The 18,847-nt window shown below is 34.1% G+C and overlaps 1 protein-coding gene across 16 annotated transcripts in view; it reads right to left on the bottom strand.

Moving 5' to 3' along the window:
- Positions 1-505: 505 nt before the first annotated feature.
- The window catches only part of DLG1 (discs, large homolog 1 (Drosophila)), a 206,024-nt gene continuing 187,682 nt past the window's right edge, over positions 506-18,847 (bottom strand). For 10 of the 16 annotated variants that reach the window (XM_012733432.1, XM_012733433.1, XM_012733462.1 and 7 more), the window contains 3 exons: positions 11,466-11,575; positions 5,900-5,991; positions 1,664-2,800 (listed from right to left, as the gene is read on the bottom strand). In XM_012733432.1, coding sequence (XP_012588886.1) covers positions 2,694-2,800; positions 5,900-5,991; positions 11,466-11,575 — 309 coding nt within the window. In that variant the 3' untranslated portion in view covers positions 1,664-2,693. Of the gene's footprint in view, positions 2,801-5,899; positions 5,992-11,465; positions 11,576-18,847 lie in introns of all 16 variants that reach the window. The other 6 variants (XM_004675119.1, XM_004675120.1, XM_012733445.1 and 3 more) reach the window with 4 other exon arrangements.

The following is an 18,847-nucleotide window of genomic DNA, read 5'->3' as shown; positions in this document are numbered from 1 at the left end:
GTAAGGAACTTCTTCCAAGTCTGTATCTGTAAAGGGATATTAACAACAAAATTGAAGCCATAAGCCTTACATAGTAGAGGCTGAAAAATGAGGCAGCATGGTATATTAGAAAGAACTTGGGGGCAGAGATCTGGACACAAATACCAAGCAAGCACTGTCACATACTAGGTTATGTCATTTTAGGCAAGTGGTTTGAGGTAAGCCATACAGTGGGGCTACTAACTCTTTTTAAAAAATTAAATGGTGTGGGCCCTCCCTGGTGGCGCAGCGGGTTAAAGCACAGCACTGAGAAGCTAGAGCCACTTCCGCATGAGTTCGATCCCCGCCTGCCCCGGAGGTGAACACATGGCGTGGCAGACCTCTCCTGACCTGCCCGCTGCTCCCCTCAGCAGTGTAGTTCGTCGATCTGCCTGTTCTGCTCCCCACTCTGTCTCTGGTGAATCTTCTCACCGCCCCTGTACCTCTGGCCTGTATCTCAGTTCTGTATGAATAAATAAATCTAAAAAAAAAAAGTTAAATGATATACTGAAGTGGCCACTGCACCACACTAGTACTTTTAATTTGTACAATCAAAGAGCTATCCCAAAATTTCCTTATAAGAAAACCATTTACCAAAACCATCTAGAAAGTAATGTAATACCTATTTTAACACATAAATGGCATTATTTTATAAACTTATGGTATCTGATGTGGCCAGTAAAACCTCAAAATAGCTTATGTTGGGTTTTCTAAGGTGATTTCCAGGGTTCTTGAGTTTATTTTATAACAATTTTCCTCAAGTACGTTGTTTAGTAATAACCCACCATACTGAGTGTAACAATCATTGCATATATTTCAATGTGTTAACCTGAAGAAAATTTGATTAGGTTGTCTAATGGCTTGTGAATTCAGCTTATAGATTATGTGATACCCCAAACTGTTGCAAGAAAACATAAGCTTGTAAACCAACTTTTCTTTTAGAATTCAAGACACATCTGATACATAGATTTTACAATAAAGTTTATTAGCTGTTCTCCTCTTTCTCATAAATGGAATGGATAATATTGATAATTCTTACAAACCAGTACTTGTTTAAGAAATTGTAACGTGGAGGTCATCAATAACACATATTTAATAAACAACTCCAAAAAAGCAATGGGAAGCCAAACGATGATATAAAAAATCAAAGAATTGATTTCTGAAATCATATCTACCTTTCACTAAAATTTCTTAAAATTGCTCTTCATGAAGATCTGTGCAACTCTAGTGCAGAGCAGCGACAAGAGATGAAAGGTGCAGTGAGAGGAAAACACTCACACACGGGACTTTTGTCTGTTTCCTATTAATGAAAGGAGGAGAACCTGAGGACCAAATCTAAATCCACTGACAAGAAACAATAGTAACAAAAAAACAAAAACAAAAAACAAATTAGTAACCATTTGGAAACTTTTGTAGAAAAGAGGAGAACATGCCCATACTTTTACTTGTAATCTAATTTCCTAGAGATTTCTTTCCATAACCACCATACCCCTGTTTTCAATTCACATGATTAAGGAAGATAAAGTCTAATCAATTATTATTTAAATTAAAAACCAAACAAAAAGTTAAGAGTAGGTGGTAAAAGAAAAAAATATATTTTAAATATATATATATATATGTTTGTGTGTGTGTGCAACTATGTAAAGAAAATAATTCCCATAGTTACAGAGTTTAGTTAAAGAAAGTTTTATATATATTTATATATATTTTATTATAACAAAATAGGCAGTTATTGTGGGTAAAATATTCATTAAAATCTGACCCCTAAGAATACATTTAAAATTTTAGACTATGAATTGGACTCCTTTTCCATTGCTTTAATGCTTACTACATCACCATGTAATGTCTGCTGTGTCTGTATTTATGTTGATCACATTTTCTTGACCTTATATAAAAGGTGAGTGTCCCTAGCACCTAAACACGGCCTCAATTCAGAAGATGTGATGATCACTATGTATGAATGATTTTTGTAAGACACTATAAATAGTGTTGCACACGTAGATTAAAAACATTTAAACATTATTATTCTAGCAAATTTACTGGAAAAAAAAAACTTCAAACAATAAGACTTCAAGAGTTCATATGAAAAATGAATATCCCTTGTGAAATTATGAAAGTTAAACCAGACATTAATTTTGAAATTAAAAAACATGTATTTTCCTTATTTGTCTAATATGAAATATTTGCTTTGATAACAGAGGTCAATTGAGAAAAGGACTTGAAAGCTAATATATTGGCCAAACCATGCTATTAAAGTTAAGCATGCAATGATGCTCAAATTTACTAAATCACTGATTAAAACCACTTTTCTTTCATTTATATTGAAATTTGAAAAGAATGTATATAAAGCTTTTCTGAAAATCTCTTAAAGTTACTTTCCCTTAAACATTAAGGAATTTTACCACAATTTCCCCGTTTCCCCAAATTCTTAATAGCTGGTCAGGCCATTCCATCTTCAGTTCTGCAAAATGGCCATAAACCAATAGTGACATAAAATAATATAGATGTTACAACTTGAAGGAGACACTAGATTGAAAAATAAGTGAAACTACAGACCATGATGAAAAGGATATCAATCAACATGAAGGAGTGTTGAAGACAGAATCCAGAAAGGAAAAGGGCAAAATGTCAAAATAAAAAAGATGTGGAAAAGAGAAACAGAGAAATATTAGTCCTCATAACTTTTCTTTTGCTGGAACCCAGATGTAAGGACCAGACTGTTCTTCTATGATCTGCTTCACTTGGTTGTAAATATCTTCCAGCGTATCTCCCTGTACAATAGCTGTAAGGATAAGAAACAATGTCAGAACCTCCATTAATTGTTTATTATCACTATTACAATTACTGGTAAAATAGAAGAAACTAAATTTTACTTGCTCACTCATTGAGAGAAACACTACTTTTGCATTATTTGTTTAGTAAAAACTGCTCATTTCATTAATTTTCCTATTTGTATAATACACAAATTTTAATATAAATAATAGATAAATGAGTTAGTGAAACATTGCTTATTTTTGGTTCTTTCATCATCTCAAAATAATTTGGCTTTATTCTTTAATAAATTCAGACATTTCCTTAACTTTCCTGATCTTCATATATGTATACAAAACAAACAAACAAAAATCAAAAAGAATGAAGTACCACAGGAGCTAGCATGGTTACTTTTTAATTTTAAAGGGTAGTACTTTAGGGAAACACATGATTACAGACTTAAAGATTTCTTCACTATGCTAATATTGGTCAGGTACTGTAGCATAGGTGAACTGAGATACAAAAGCTGACTTTTTAGTGGCTAGAAACTATTAAAATTAAAATATTTTAGGCAGTATTTTTTTTTTGCTATATGAAATAATATCTGAATAAAAAAGTGGTAACAATTACTAATAGTTAAGTCTTTGGAAGTAGCTGGAGGAATCTCAGTGGTCTGTAAGGAGGTGAGGTAAAAAAAACAAAAAATTCAAAAAAGTCCCTTGAAGTATCAACAGATACTACTAAACATGAATAACTTTTTAATAAAACCAGAGAATGCTTATATATATATTATATAAATCATTATATATAATATTTATATATATTTATATAAATATTATATATAAATATTATATGTCATTATATATATATTTGGGGAAACGGGGAAATATATATATAATGACTTAAATAAGTCATTAATTTTTAAACTAAAAGAAAAAAAATAGTGATTTTAGAGAAGCAAACACAGATGTAAATTTTTCTACTCTCAAAACCTATTGTAAAATATAAAATAGAGATTTCAAATAAAACTATTTGGAGGCTGAGATTACTCATGCCTAATTAGGAGGGTGTATGTGTATAGGGAGATCTTAAAACAATATGGCTAAAAATTCCTAACTAACCAAAAAGTTGTAAATAACATAATATTCAGTAGTATTAACTTTGTGAGCATTCTTATTTTATGCTAACACAGACATTCTTTAATGTCCCTGAAGATATATGTCATATGACACAATATTTCGTTCACCAGTGTACTCCAGCAGCATAGGACAGATTCGAAAGTAGCTAATAGTTGGGGTCAACAACTACATACATTCATTGTCTTATTTTGGGAGAAAAGAATTATTCAAGAATTAGTTTGGGAAGTATACTTTGCTTACTTTATACATTCAATAATAAAATGACTGGTAAGTAACATTCTTCTCAGGAGGGAATTAGAGATACACAAGACTGTGCAGACAGTTTAACTAAGTGATCAAAACTTGTATCACCAATAATGGTATAATTTAATGTCACAAACTTCCTTCTATGATGCATGGGGAAAGACACCATCACCATTTCTTTGATATTCCTGCCCAAAATGCATAACCTATATCTGGTCACAGGAAAACAGCAGATAAATCCAAATTGAGGGAAAGATAGTCCAAAAAATAATTGGACTTTACTCATAAAAATGTTAAAATCATGAATGAGAAAAGACTATCCAGATGAAAAATAATGAGAAAAGACTATCCAGATGAAAGCAGAATTCAGAGATGATAACTTCATGCAACATGTGATACTAGAGTTGATCTTGAAACTGGAGAAAGCATTTTTTTCCTTTTTGTTTTAAAGACATTATTGTAACAACTGACAAAATAGGAGTAACACCTGTAGTTAGATGATTTTGGTAACAGCACTATAATTATAAAAGAAAATGTCTTTTTCAAAAAAAGATTTATTTATTTATGCATACAGAACTGGGCTATATAAGTCAGAGGTGCAGGGGTAATGATAAAATTTACCAGCATCAGAATGGGGAGCAGAACAGGCAGAATGACTAAGTACACTGCAAAGGGGAGCAGCGGGCTGGACAGGAGAGGTCTGTCTTGCCATTTGGATCACCTCCTGGGTGGCGGAAAACTAGCACTGAAGTGGCTGTGTTCAAGCCTGCAGGGATATGTCTTAACCTGTTGTGCCACCAGGGAGGGCCCAAGAAAATGTCTTTTTAAAAAATTTCTTGAGAAATACATGTTTTAGTATATTTAGTGACTAAAGGGTTTTTGCCTACAACTTACTGTTAAATATTTCAGAAAGAAATATAAATTTGACAATTATGTGATAAAATTTTCAATGTAATAAAATGTCAATATTTGTAGAAAATAGGTAAAAAGAAAAAAATAGGTAAAAAGTAGTAAGAACTGTTAGACCTATTCTTGTGACTTAAGTCTTAAATAGGTTACAGAAGCACATGATTATAGTAGTTAGTACTCAGTGATGCTCAGTGTGCACACCAAATACTGGCTGATCATTGCAAATGAACAAGAAAACCCTCCAAATGTATGCACAGAATAATTTACATCACAAAATGAACAAGGGACTATTATTTAGAACTGCTTCCACTCTTTTTAGACAAGTAATCTCTTAAAATGGGTCAAAATTTATAAGGATAAAGAACAATGCAAACAAACAAGAAAAACAATTATAAATGTTAAGAGAAGTCAGTTTCACAGAAAAAAACAAGCCTTAGAATCTGTTTTTCTCTGATCAAGTGTGAATTATTCCTGTACATGTTGTTTTAATCAACAACATAAGAAACTCTGAATTTTAAGAATGTCACTAAAAACTAGAGTTAGTCACTAAAAATGTAACTTTATTCTTGGAATGACACAAGGATTCTGATACACTTTTGTACTGGCTCAAGGCAGCCAAATTGAATTAACAGTTTTAACGTAGATGAAAAATTTATATTAAAACATGATTTACAAATCTACCAATCAATTTAGGTAGATGGATACTTTTGAAAATGATATTACAATTAATAATTACTTCTGGTGGATGTGGTCATAGTTCAAAACCCATTTTAACAGTCAGTTCAGTGGGCTCCACAGCACAATTCTATCAAAAGCACACTCCCACACATGATGCCAACCTGTGAAATGTTCTGTAAACTCTTGTTCCAGTTTCATGGCTCTTTCAAACGTCTTTCTGGCTTGTTCTTCTGTTACACGCTTATTCATTTCTCTATGCAAACAAATTTATAAATTGACAATTACTTATTAGAATACTTTTTGATCTGACAAATGAGAAGACATAAAACATAAAATCATGAAAAGCTGAACTCTGGTGAGAATGTCATTGAAAACTAGATTTAGTCACTAAAAATGTAACTTTATTCTTGGAATGACACAGGATTTTGATACTGGCTCAAGAAGTCAAATATAGAATTAACTTGACAGTTCTGACTTAGATTGAACATTTATAACATGATTTACAAATCTACCAATCAATTTATAGATAATAAAGGAGACAAATGGACATCTTGAACACTACCATCAGAAGGTAATCAGACAAATATAGTTAGGGGAAAATGTGGCAGAATAAATGATTTGGTTTCTTGAATAGAAAAAAAAAAACAACTGACTATATATGTGAGGATTTGTTTTTAGACTCTCTTTTCTATTCCATTGGTCTGTATGTCTGTCTTTAGGCCAACACCACAACATTTGGATTACTGTAGCTTTGTAGTAAATTTTGATATGAAGTGTGGGTCCTCTAGTTTTAAACAATTTTTAAAAGTTGTTTCAGGTATTTATAAGTCCCTGAAGATTTCAAATGAATTTTATTTTATTAAAATATTTATTTATGCACGCAAGATCTGGGGTATAGGCCAGATATGTTGGGGTGGGTGGGTAGTGAAAGGAGTCACCAGAGGCGGAGTGGGGAGCAGAACAGGCAGGTTGACCTAAGTATACTGCCGAGGTGGGCGATGGGCAAGATAGGAGATGTCTGCTGTGCCATGTGGGTTAGCTCCCTTTTTGGGATCAAACTCATGACTCAGTGGTTGTGGATAACTTTATAATGCTGCGCTTTAACCCCTTGTGCCACCAGGGAGGCCCACCATATGAATTTTGGTATGGATTCTTCTGTTTCTGTAATATTGAGAATTTGATAGGGATTGCACTGAATCTGTAGATAGCTTTGGATAGTACTGAGACTTCCATGAACATGGAATATTTCCCATTTTGTTTTCTTTAAGCAATATGCTATAGTTTTCACTGTTTAAACCTTTACTTCCTTTTTATTCCTAACTATTTTAGTTTTTTGATGCTACTGTAAATGGAATTTTTGGTAATTACCTCTCAATTTTTCATTGCTTGTATACAGAAGTATATACTTGTGTTGACTTTGTATGCTGCTACTTTTATTTATTAGTTCTAACAGCTTGTATGTCGAGCCCAATCTTTTTTTTTTTAAAGATTGATTTATTTATTCATACAGAACTGGAGTACAGGTCAGAGATGTGGAGGGTGAGAGGCTTCACCAGAGACAGAGTGGGGAGCAGAACAGGAAGATGAAGTACACTGCTGAGGGGAGCAGCAGGCGGGTTAGGAGAGTCTGCCGCACCATGTGGATCTCCTCTGGGCAGGTGGGCATTGAATTCATGCAGAAGTGGCTTAAGCTTCTTAGTGCTATGCTTTAACCCGCTGCACCACCAGGGAGGGCCGCCCTTAGGCTTTTTACACATAAGATCACATCATCTACAAAAAGGCAACTTTACTTCTTTTCAAAGTGGGTCATTTTATTTCTTTTCCCTGCTTAATTCCTCTAGTTAGACTTTCCAGTACTATGTTGAACAGAAGTAGTGAAAGCAAGTATTCTTGACTTGTTTCTAATTTTAGACAAAAAGCTTTCATTTCATCATCAAGTATGACAATGAGCAATTTCCTTCTATTCCTACCTTACTGGTTTTTTTTTAAATTTTTTACTCAATAAAGGGTGTATATTGTCATGTACTTTTTCTGCATCAACTGAGATGATGATGTGGTCTTTCCTCTTCATCTTGTTGATGTAATGTATTATGCTTAATGATTTTCAATGTCAGCCCACGTTTGCATGGGCTGGAATAGACCCCACTTGGTCATGGTATAGAATTCTGTTACTAAGCTCCTGAATTCTGTTTGCTAAGATTTTATTGATGATAGTTACAACAGTTGGAATCTTATCATGTGATAACATGAGACAAAATTCTAACATTTTCTAGTTTGTGCCTTTTTGAAAAACTGTTCTATGATGCCTCCAGGTCAGGGATTAACCTGAGCTACAGACTCAAGGTCTTCTCAGCCTGTACCTTTCTCTATCATAGTATAGTCAGCTTTCTAAATTCTTCATATGTAAATATTTTGTCTGGTTCCCATATGGGGAAAAAGAGAAAGTAAAGGAAGACCAAAAAAAAGCTACCATCAGCCTTTTAACTCTCCAGAAGACACTTCAGCTTGAGGGGGAGGGGACTACAACAATGGCAATGGGGTATGCTCTGCTTCCGTGTCTGTATCCCCATAATCTGAAGCAGCACCCTGCACAGATCCCTGATATTTGAGAAGAGGGTCTTTGTTGCCTATTTATGTAAGTTTTATGCAAATTGCTCAAGGGATGTATACATGGTAGTCTGCTATGGGGGTAAAGATGAGTGATTGATAACTGCTATTATCACACTAAGAGTTGAATGTAACTACAATTTACTATTAAACTTTCCTTTAAAAGTTACAAGTTGAGAACAGATTTTTGGTTCCAAAATATTTAAATCAGACAGATTCTGAAATCCTGAAAGTTGTCTTGGTGAGAAGATGGATTCCTGGTGTCACCTACTCCATCTTTTCTCTAGCTTCACCATTGATGCATTTAAAAATGTTAAACTAACACTGCATTCTTTGAATATACCCAACTTGACTGTTTTATTTTAAAACTTAATTGTTGGCTTAAATTTGTGCTTTTTACTAAGGGTTTTTTATTTTTTTCATCTGTATTCATGTTAGAAGTGGCCTGTCATTTTCATTTTCTGTGGTGCCTTCATATTCAGGGTTAATACAAATGTCAGGTTTTGGTATTAAATTAATGACTATAAATTAGTGGAAGAATTTGTATCACATGGTGTTATTTCTTTTGGTAGGATTCATCAAATATTCTTGGTCTAGTTTGTGGTGGGGCTTTTAATGATATAGTCAAGTTTTCAATAGGTACAGGACTAGACTGTCTATAGATTTTTCCCTTTTGCTATTTCTTTTTGAAATAATTTCTGAAGTTTTTTGTTTTAAATATAACTTTCATGAGTAATACTGTAAATGCACAGCTTGATGAATTTGCACCAATACCTTTGTATTAAGGTACCTAGAACAAGATACAGAACATTACACTAACAACTATCTGTGCTTATTCTAGTCACAAATTTACATCAAAGCGTTACCTCTATTTGACTGCTGTAAGAATGATACTTGGAATAATAGCATATGTATAATGGAATCATAAGAGTGTATATATGTATATTTTCCAATCTGAATTTCTTTCTACTCAAATTATGTTCACAAAATTCATCCATTATTTTTGTGTAAAGTTGGAGATTGATCTTTTTCATTACTATAGAGTATGTCATACATGTGAATATGCCATAATTTACTTATGCGATTCCACTCACCATTATAGATGCTGTTGGTGAGCATCTGGATAATTTCAAGTTTTTGGCTACACTGAATAGTACTCCTGTCAGCAATCTTGTACAATCTTTTTAAATACATGTAAATATTTTTATTGAGTACATATTTCGAAGTAAGACTTCTCGCTTCTAAGTTACATGTATGTTCAGCTTTAAGAGATAACTGTAAATAGTTTACCAATGTAGATCTACTAATATACACTGCTGTTAGTGTTATGAGTCTCAACTTTTCTATATCTTTGCTAATGTTTGATATTTCCTGTCTTTTTTCATTTTTAGCTATTTTGGGGTGTGGGAGGTGGTATTGTGTTAACTTAATCAATTTTTGTGATTAACTGATCACCAGCTGATATGTATTTTGGTATTTTCTTTTGTGAAATGAACTGGTCTTTTCTTCATTTTTCTACTAGAAACTTTTGGAATGTATACTGAATGTTAAGTGATATCCTCATTGTCATTCTTGAAATTGTTTATGTCTTCTTTATTTTAAAAATTTCTTATTAATGGTTTACAGTATCTTCAAAGAAAGCATTTTGGTTTTCTGAACCTTTATTCTACCTTTGCATTGAATTGACTGGTGTCTAATTTCAATAATATATGAATTTCAACATTTCCTAATATTTGATTTTCAATATATTTTTAAAATATTTAGATAGTATATTTTCAATCAACAAGGATACTGAATCTTCCAAATATTATTTACTTGGTAATTTCATTTCTCTTTAGTTTCTGACCAATGTGTTAATTTCTCCCACTGATTGTGGAAATGTGTTGTTTTCAATTTGTGCTTGAGATTGTACTATATATGTATATAAATATCTTTCTAACAGAGTGAACCATTCATTTTTATGAAATATTCTTCTGTCATTAGTAATATTTTCTTGCCTTAAAGTATACTTTGTTAATAATATATCCAGCTACTTCTGATTGTTTGCAGGGTTTATGCTTTTTATTCTCTTATTTTCAGTTTTTCCACAGGTTAATATTTAAGACCTGTGTTACGAAATCAACATATAGTTGGTAGGTCTTACACTATCCCATAATATAGCACCTTGACATAGCAAATATTTTAAGCTGAAGGAATTGAAATAGTTGAAAAAAGGTAGGCAAGGAAGAAATCTCTAATATTCCTCTGAAGTAGGTCATAAGGCCACATGTGAGAGAGGTGGCTTCCTTATACCTGGAAGAAAGGAACATCCTATTCTATAAGGATGGAGGGATACTGAAAAGCATTTGAGTGAATAGGCCTTGCTAAGTTTGTCCTACTTCAGTAAATGCTTTGCTCATATTATCTACTCTCCATAAAACCTAGTACTAAAATGCTCAGGTGACGGTTTTTTTGTGTCTTCATTTCCTTATGAGAATTCTCATGTTACATAAAACTTAAATACATCTATATGTATTGTTAATTTGCCTTTTGGTACTTAGGCCCAGTTGAGAAGCAAGAAAAATTGGAAGATTTTTTTTCCTTTTCAAAAGCAACATATGGTAGTTTATTTTTTTTCCTTCACCTATTTTTGTAATTTTTTTTAAATGAACCACTTAAATCAAGCATTTAATTACTGAAATATCTGTGCTTATGTCTTCTTTTTGTCTCTGTCCTTTTGCCCCATCCATTTTATGTTTTTATTTGCTCTATCTTCTAATTTCTATTTAAATTCAACTCTTCCCTCTCTCTTAGCTAAGTAGCTATACATTACTTTAGTCTCTTAATAATTAACTTGGAGCTATACTCTCCATTTTAGTAGGTACTAGCTACTGTAACTTTTAACTTAAAATTCTAAAACATGTTACCTTAAACCTTACTTATATTAAATACTGATGAAACTTAGTATCACATGGTATTTATTAAATTTTCACAGTAACCCTACAAACTGAATATATTATCATCATCTTCATTCATAGATAAAGGAACTGAGATGCAGGGAAGGCAAGTTAATTACTCAATCTAATAAGTGACAAAAACCTGACTTGTACTTACAGATATGCCTAAGGCATCTATACTTACATGATATTTTCCATGGTTTTGGGTTTAATAAAAATGGAGATTGGGTAAAGTTGTGCAATCTGTAATCTCTTTATGGCATTTCCAGACACATCAAGGATACAGTGTTTGCCCTAAAATACAGGGAAGATGAAAAACAAGACAACTGAGTATTTTTAATTATATTAAAGGTTCATTCCCTAAAGTTATACAAAGTATGGATTATGACATATTTGGGTCCTGTTCATTTTAAGCACACTAGTCATTTTTGTCAGCAAATTACAGAGGGGAAATGAAGAAAATAATGATTAAGAATATTAATTTCCACTCTCAAACATTTTATATATATATACACACACACACACACATATCTATAAAAAAATACATTTCCCTTACTTCTTATTTTCACAGACCAGTAATCCCTCAAAATAGCAACCAGTCCAGGATTCCTAGTTTTTATTTTTTCAAGAAGGGCATAAAAAACCCCTTAAGCCACCATCTTACTGTAACCATCTTTTAATACAAGAATATGTAATCAGTAATAATAATAAAAAAAAAAGTATTTTATTTATGCATACAGAGCTGGGGTACAGGCCAGAGGTACAGGGGCAGTGAGAGGCTTCACCAGAGACAGAGTGAGGAGCAGAACAGGCAGATCAACAGCGGGAGCAGCGGGCTGGTCAGGAAAGGTCTGCTGCACCATGGAGATCACCTCCGGGGCAGGAATCGAATGCATGGTGAAGTGGCTTTAGCTTCTCAGTGTTTTAACCCGCTGTGTCATCAGGGAGGGCCCAACAAGAATAATTTTTAAAGTGGAATAAATTTAGATGAACAAAACCCATTACTATATTTTATTTTTATTTTATTGGGGACTGGCAAAAACTTTATCATAAATAGCATTTGGGAATCTCAATTCTGGATTTAAAAGATAGGTTTCTAAACATGTAAATTCACTGACAAGGGTTACTTAGGTTTTAACATTGACAAACACTTAACATAGGGTAGTGCTTTGAACTTATCAGATTTTAAATCAGATCTCCTCCATAATACATGATGTAGTCTAAGGGTTTGAGTCCGCTTTAGTGAATGACTTCAATTTGGAAATATTAGAAAAATTTAATAGTGTCTAAAGACTTCAAACATACAGGAAAAAAAGGGGCTTGCTGGGAAGATGTCAGAAGTTCCCTGATTTGCTCTGGGGATAATAAGCTGAGAAGTCTAGTTAGGAACTGAATTCAGCGGACTCCACAATGTGGAGATCAGAGTACACACAATCACAGGGGGCCAATGTTGACCAAATACAACAGAAGAGATACACAGATCCAGCTGAGGGAATCAAAAGGGTATATATGGGTAAGGGTGGCACCTGAGGCAAAGCTGGTTCATACATACTCTCTGAGACAGCAAAGCTGATTGCAATAGATCTAGTGGAGAGAAATATGGGCAAGAGTGCTGTGATGAATCAGGCAAGAAAAACAAGAGTCAGAAAGCTATAACACCTACCAAATATTTCCCTGGTTGTGGTGGATATGGAATGGAGCAGACAGAGTGAAGCTGCACTGGAATGCTCTGGGACTGTATTAAGAGCTGATCTTGCAAAGATATGCGCCTGAGGCACAGAGAGGGCTGGCAGCACTGACTGAGCCCCATGCACAGCACTCTCATGAGCAATGGGCCCCTCCAGGATTGTCTCCCACTCACTGAGGCCCCAGTTACAGATTAGTTCTCCCTGACATACAGCACCACCTACTGGAAGAGGGGAATCCCTGCACCCTTAAAATTTAGGAGTAAATAGTGAGGGATGAAAAAATAATCATGGCAACACAGTCTTCAGAAGAGTATTATACCATACAGAGGACATCACCACAAAACCACACCAAAAAGGCATGGAAGAGATATTCTTCCTACTAGACAGAAAATTTAAAATTACCATGATACTGAAATTCAAAGAAATGGAAAAACACGTACAAGTTGATCAAAGATATGCAAGAAAAATTTGAAAACAAGTATCTTGAAAAATGAAATTAATGTAAAGATTAAGACTAAAACTCTAAATAAGAAGATACTGGAGATGCAGAATATAAAAAGATAAACAAATGACATAAAATTTCTGGAGAAAGTTACAGAAGTAGATTAAATTGAAAACCGAATCAGTGAGCTTGAAGATTATAATGCACAAATAAATCAGATGGAAGAAGAGATGCAAAGGAGAAAAATGGGAGAAACACTTCTGAGACTTGTAAAATTTCATGAGGAAAGGCAATGTAAGAATAATGAGTATCCTAAAAGGGGGAGAAAGAAAAGGGAACAAAGAACATATTTAAAGAAATAGAGGAAAACTCCCCAAATATGGAGAGGGAATTACATACATGAAACCAAAGGAACAAACAGGAAACCAAAGGAACAAAATATATAAGGCAATTACATAAACAGAATGAGACCTACACCAGGATAACCTACACCAAGACATGTAGTAGTGAAACTTCTAAGAATTCAAGGCAAAGAAAGACTGTTGAAGCAGGCTATAGGGAAGAAGCAGATAACCTATAAAAGAAACCCAATAAAGCTTATATCTAAGGAAACACTAGGGACAAGGAGAGAATGGAATGATGTTGTTAAAATATTTAAAGATAAAAACTGCTAGCCAAATAATAATCTATCTTGCTAGACTATCCTTAGATATAGGCCTTTTCAGAGAAACATAAGGTAAAGGAGTTTGCAAACACTAGATCTCCCTACCCACTCCAAGAAATGTCTAAATCAAAACCAATCTCATATCTAAATCAAAGAGAACATTCACAAAAAATTGAAGGGGGAAACAGAACCACAAGATTAAGACAAATGATAGTAGTGGATCTTCATACATTAATAATCACTCATCAATTAAGAGACAGGGTCTGGTTGGATTAAAAACAAAATACAATTTGGGCCCTCCCTGGTGGTATAGCGGGTTAAAGCACAGCACTAAGAAGCTAAAGTCACTTCTGCATGAGTTTGATCCCCACCTACCCAGGAGGTGACCACATGGTGCCACAGACCTCTGCTGAGCGGCCCGCTGCTCCCCTCAGCAGTGTACTTCATCAATCTGCCTGTTCTGCTCCCCACTCTATCTCTGGTGAATCCTTTCACCGCCCCTGCACCTCTGGCCTGTACCCCAGTTCTGTATGTACAAATAAATAAATCTAAAAAAAAAAAAAAAAACCCACAAAAACCCCCACAATTTTCTGCTATGACTGGGAAATGCATCTGAACTCCAAATATAAACATAGGCTCAAAGTAAAAGGGCTGGACATAATCTTACAAATGAATGGGGCCCAAAGGAAGGCAGGAACAGCTATACTTAGTATCTGATAAAACAGACTGCCAGCTAAAAATGGTAACAAGAAACAGGGATGGACAGTTTATAATGATTAAGGGAATAATGTGCTAGGAAGCTATAACACTCATCAGTATATATGCACCAAATTAAGGACACCAAAATATATAAGGCAATTATCAGAAAACCTGAAAAATATACATTGGGAAGACACATTTGTGGCAATGGACTTCAACACCCCAGTTTCACTAATGGATAGATCAACCAGACAGAAAATGAATAATGGGGAAAACATTGGCCTAAATCAAAGAATTAGGCCATGTGGGCTTAGTAGACATTTGTAATATCCTACATCCCCAAAAGTTGAATACACATTCTTCTCAAGTACACATGGTATATTCTTGAGGACTGACCATGTATTTGGCCACAAGCTAAGCATCAACAAATTCATGGGGATTGAAATTAAATCCAAACACCTTCTCTGTCCATAAAGATAACAAACTGGAAATAAACCACACAAAAAATAAACCTCTGATATGTGAAGCCTGAACAACACACTATTAAATCACTAGAGTTAACAAAGAAATCAAAGAACAAATGAAAAATTCCTTCAGACAAATGACAACGAGGACACAACCTTCCAGAATCCAAGTAGTAATGAGGAAAAGTATATAGCAATACAGGGCCCATATCAAAAAGCAAGACAGATAATCTTATCTCTCACTTTAAGGAACTAGAAAATAGACAAACATATTAAAAGTCAGTAGAAGGAAGGAAATAATAAAAATATGAGCAGAGATAAATAAGACAGTCAAAAAGATTAATGAAATCAAAAGCTGTTTCTTTGGAAAAAAAAATAGGCAAACTTCTAGCTAGGATCACAAAGGGAAAAAAGCCTAAAAAAATAGGATCAGAAATGCAAGAGAATATACAACAGATATGTCGGAGATTTAGAAGATTTTAAGAAATTACCATAAACTTTTGTATGTTATTAAGTTGAGTATCTTGGAAGAGATGGACAATTTTATATAGATACACAAATATATGAAACTGAATGAGGAAGAAATAAAAATTCTAAAAAGACCAATTATAAACAAGGAAAATGAAACAGTAATCAAAAGTCTACCAAAAAAAAAAAAAAAAAAAAGACCAGACAGTTTCACACATGGTTTCTACTAAACGTTCAAAGGCACTAAAACTCATACAAAAAACTGAGAGAAAGAGGGAATGCTTCCAAACACATTTTATGAGGCTAACATTATTCTGATGTCAAAACCAAGTAAGGACAACACAAAAATAGAAAACTACATACCAATTTCCCTAATAAGCACAGAAGTAAAAATCCTCAACAAAATCTTAGCTAAATGAATTCAACAATGCATTAAAAGGATTATATTTCCATGACCTAGTGGAATTTATACCAAGGATATCCAAAAGTAATAAAATAAAAGATAAAAACCACCGATATGATAAAATCCATATCAACAGATATTGAGAAAGCATTTGCTAAGACTCAACATCCATTTATGAAAAGGGGGCTACATGGAACATACCTCAACAAAATAAAGGCCATATATGGCAAACCCACAGCTAAGATTATTCTCAGTGCTGAAAAACTGAAAGCTTCTCAAAAGCTTTCAAAGATCTATCTATACAAAATAAAAAAAATGTTCACATTCACCACAGCTATTCAACATAGTATCGGGAAGTCCTAGCTAGAGCAATTAGGCAAGAGAAGGATATAAAAGGAGTCCAAGTAGGGAAAGAAGTAAAGCTATTGTTATTTGCAAACAAGATGATAATTATATGTAGAGAGAACTCTAAAAACTACACTAAAAAACCAAAACAGGGCCCTCCCTGGTGGCGCAGCGGGTTAAAGCACAGCACTGAGAATCTAAAGCCGCTTCCGCATGAGTTCGATTCCCGCCTGCCCCCAAGGTGACCACATGGCGCCGCAGACCTCTGCTGAGCGGCCCGCTGCTCCCCTCAGCAGTGTATTTCGTCGATCTGCCTGTTCTGCTCCCCACTCTGTCTCTAGTGAAGCTTCTCGCTGCCCCTGAGCCTCTGGCCTGTACCCCAGTTCTGTACGCACAAATAAATAAATCTTTAAAAAAAAAACAACAAACCAAAACAATAAATTAGCAAATTGGCAGATTACAGAATCAATACATGAAAACCATTTCCCTTCCTATATATGTAAAAAATGAGCTAGAAGAGAAAGAAATTAAGAAAATGATACCATTTACAATTACATCTGAAGGAATTAAAATACCTAGGAGCAAACTTAACAAACAAGGTAAAAGACCTACATCAAGCAAACTGTAAGACATTGTTAAAAGAAATAGAAGAAAACACAAAGAAATAAAGAGATTACCTGCTCATGGACTGGAAGAATTAACATTGTCAAAATGACCACCCTACCCAAAGCTATATACAGATTCAATGCAATCCCTATCGAAGTTTCAATTACATTTTTCAAAGAAATAGAACATACATTACTGAAATTACTATGGGACTACAGGATATGGCCCATATCCTATGTAGGACCATAAAAGATCCTAGGTACTCAAAGCAATTCTGACAAGGAAAAAGAGAGAATGGTGGTATCATAGTCTGAGAAGACTTCATTCTATACTACGAAGCTATAATCAAACAAACACTGACACACCGACCAAGGGCACAGAATCGAGAGCTCTGAAAAACAAACAAAAAAAAACCCCTGCCTGTGTGGACAATTAAATCTATGACAAAGGAGCCAAGAATATACACTGGAAAAAGGAAAGCATCTTCAACAAATGGTGTTGGAAAACCGAACACCCACGGGCAAAAGAATGAATTTAGACCACCAACTGATAGAAACCAAAAAGTCAACTAAAAATGGATTAAGAGACTTGAATTAAGAACTAAACATTCCAAGATTAACATTCTATCACATTTTCTTAACTATAACTCAAAATGTTTGCCATTTTGAGAATAAAATGTAGGCATACCTCTTTATCTTGTATTTCCAGAAGAATAACATTTCTTACATACTACAGTATAATTTCAGCTGGCTATCTAGGTATCTGCTATCTCTACTGCAAAATAAAAAACAGTTCTCCATCCAGGATCCAACTAGCATCATACACTATGTTTAGATACAATGTCTCTAATCTCTGTCCAACTAGCACAGCTCCTTAATCTTTTCTAATAACTTGTAACTGTACTGTAATGGGTCAGAGTATTATTTGTAATATTTCTACTTTATAGAGCTTCCTGACATTTTCTTCTCCATAAGGTTTGCACAGGAAATAGTTTGTTGGGTTTTGGAATTTACATTTATGTGTAGTTTGGATTTATTCAGTTATCTGTTTGAGGGTTTTAAGTATTACAAAATTCAAAATAAATATAAAATGCAAGAGAAAACCTCTGAATAATGGCAAATATTCTTCTGAAGCAGAAGTGTATCATTTCCATGCATGTTTCTATGTTTACCAATATGTACCCATAAGCTGTATGTTTAAGTTTTATAGTTTGTTACTTACAGTTAAGATAAATAGGAATATTTTGTACATATTTCTTGCATCTTCATTTACTCATTGTTATAATTTTGAGATTTATTAATGTGGGTACACCTCACTAGTGGATATGCTAGTTCACTTACCCTGCTTAATGTCACCGTATGAATCTGTAAGTTACTTTTCCATTCCCCTTTGTTGATTCCAGTTTTTCACTCTTTTAAAGTGCTACAAATAAACATCCTTACACATCCTTACGTGTGAATCTCTATTTAGCTACCAAGAAATAGAATTTCGATAAGATAAGCAATGCCTATCATTGTATATTTGCGAAACTGCTCTTAAAAGTAATTCTATTGGGCGCTCTCTGGTGGCGCAGCGGGTTAAAGCACAGCACTAAGAAGCTAAAGCCCAGATAAGCCAGAAAGAGAAAGAAAAGTACCGGATGGTTTCACTCATAGTAGGAGTATAATGGACCAGGCGAGAAAATAACAAAATTAATGAACAACCATATACCAGAGACATTTTGCGGGGGTGGAGTGGGGAATGGGATCAAAAACGGGGGGGGAGGGAAATGCACGGGATTATGGTGA

This window comes from Condylura cristata, unplaced genomic scaffold (genome assembly GCF_000260355.1).
Source record: "Condylura cristata isolate star-nosed mole 26May11 unplaced genomic scaffold, ConCri1.0 scaffold00003, whole genome shotgun sequence".
Classification (NCBI taxonomy): domain Eukaryota; kingdom Metazoa; phylum Chordata; class Mammalia; order Eulipotyphla; family Talpidae; genus Condylura; species Condylura cristata.
The sequence above is the reverse complement of the archived record's forward strand: the minus strand, read 5'-3'. Positions and strand labels throughout refer to the sequence as shown.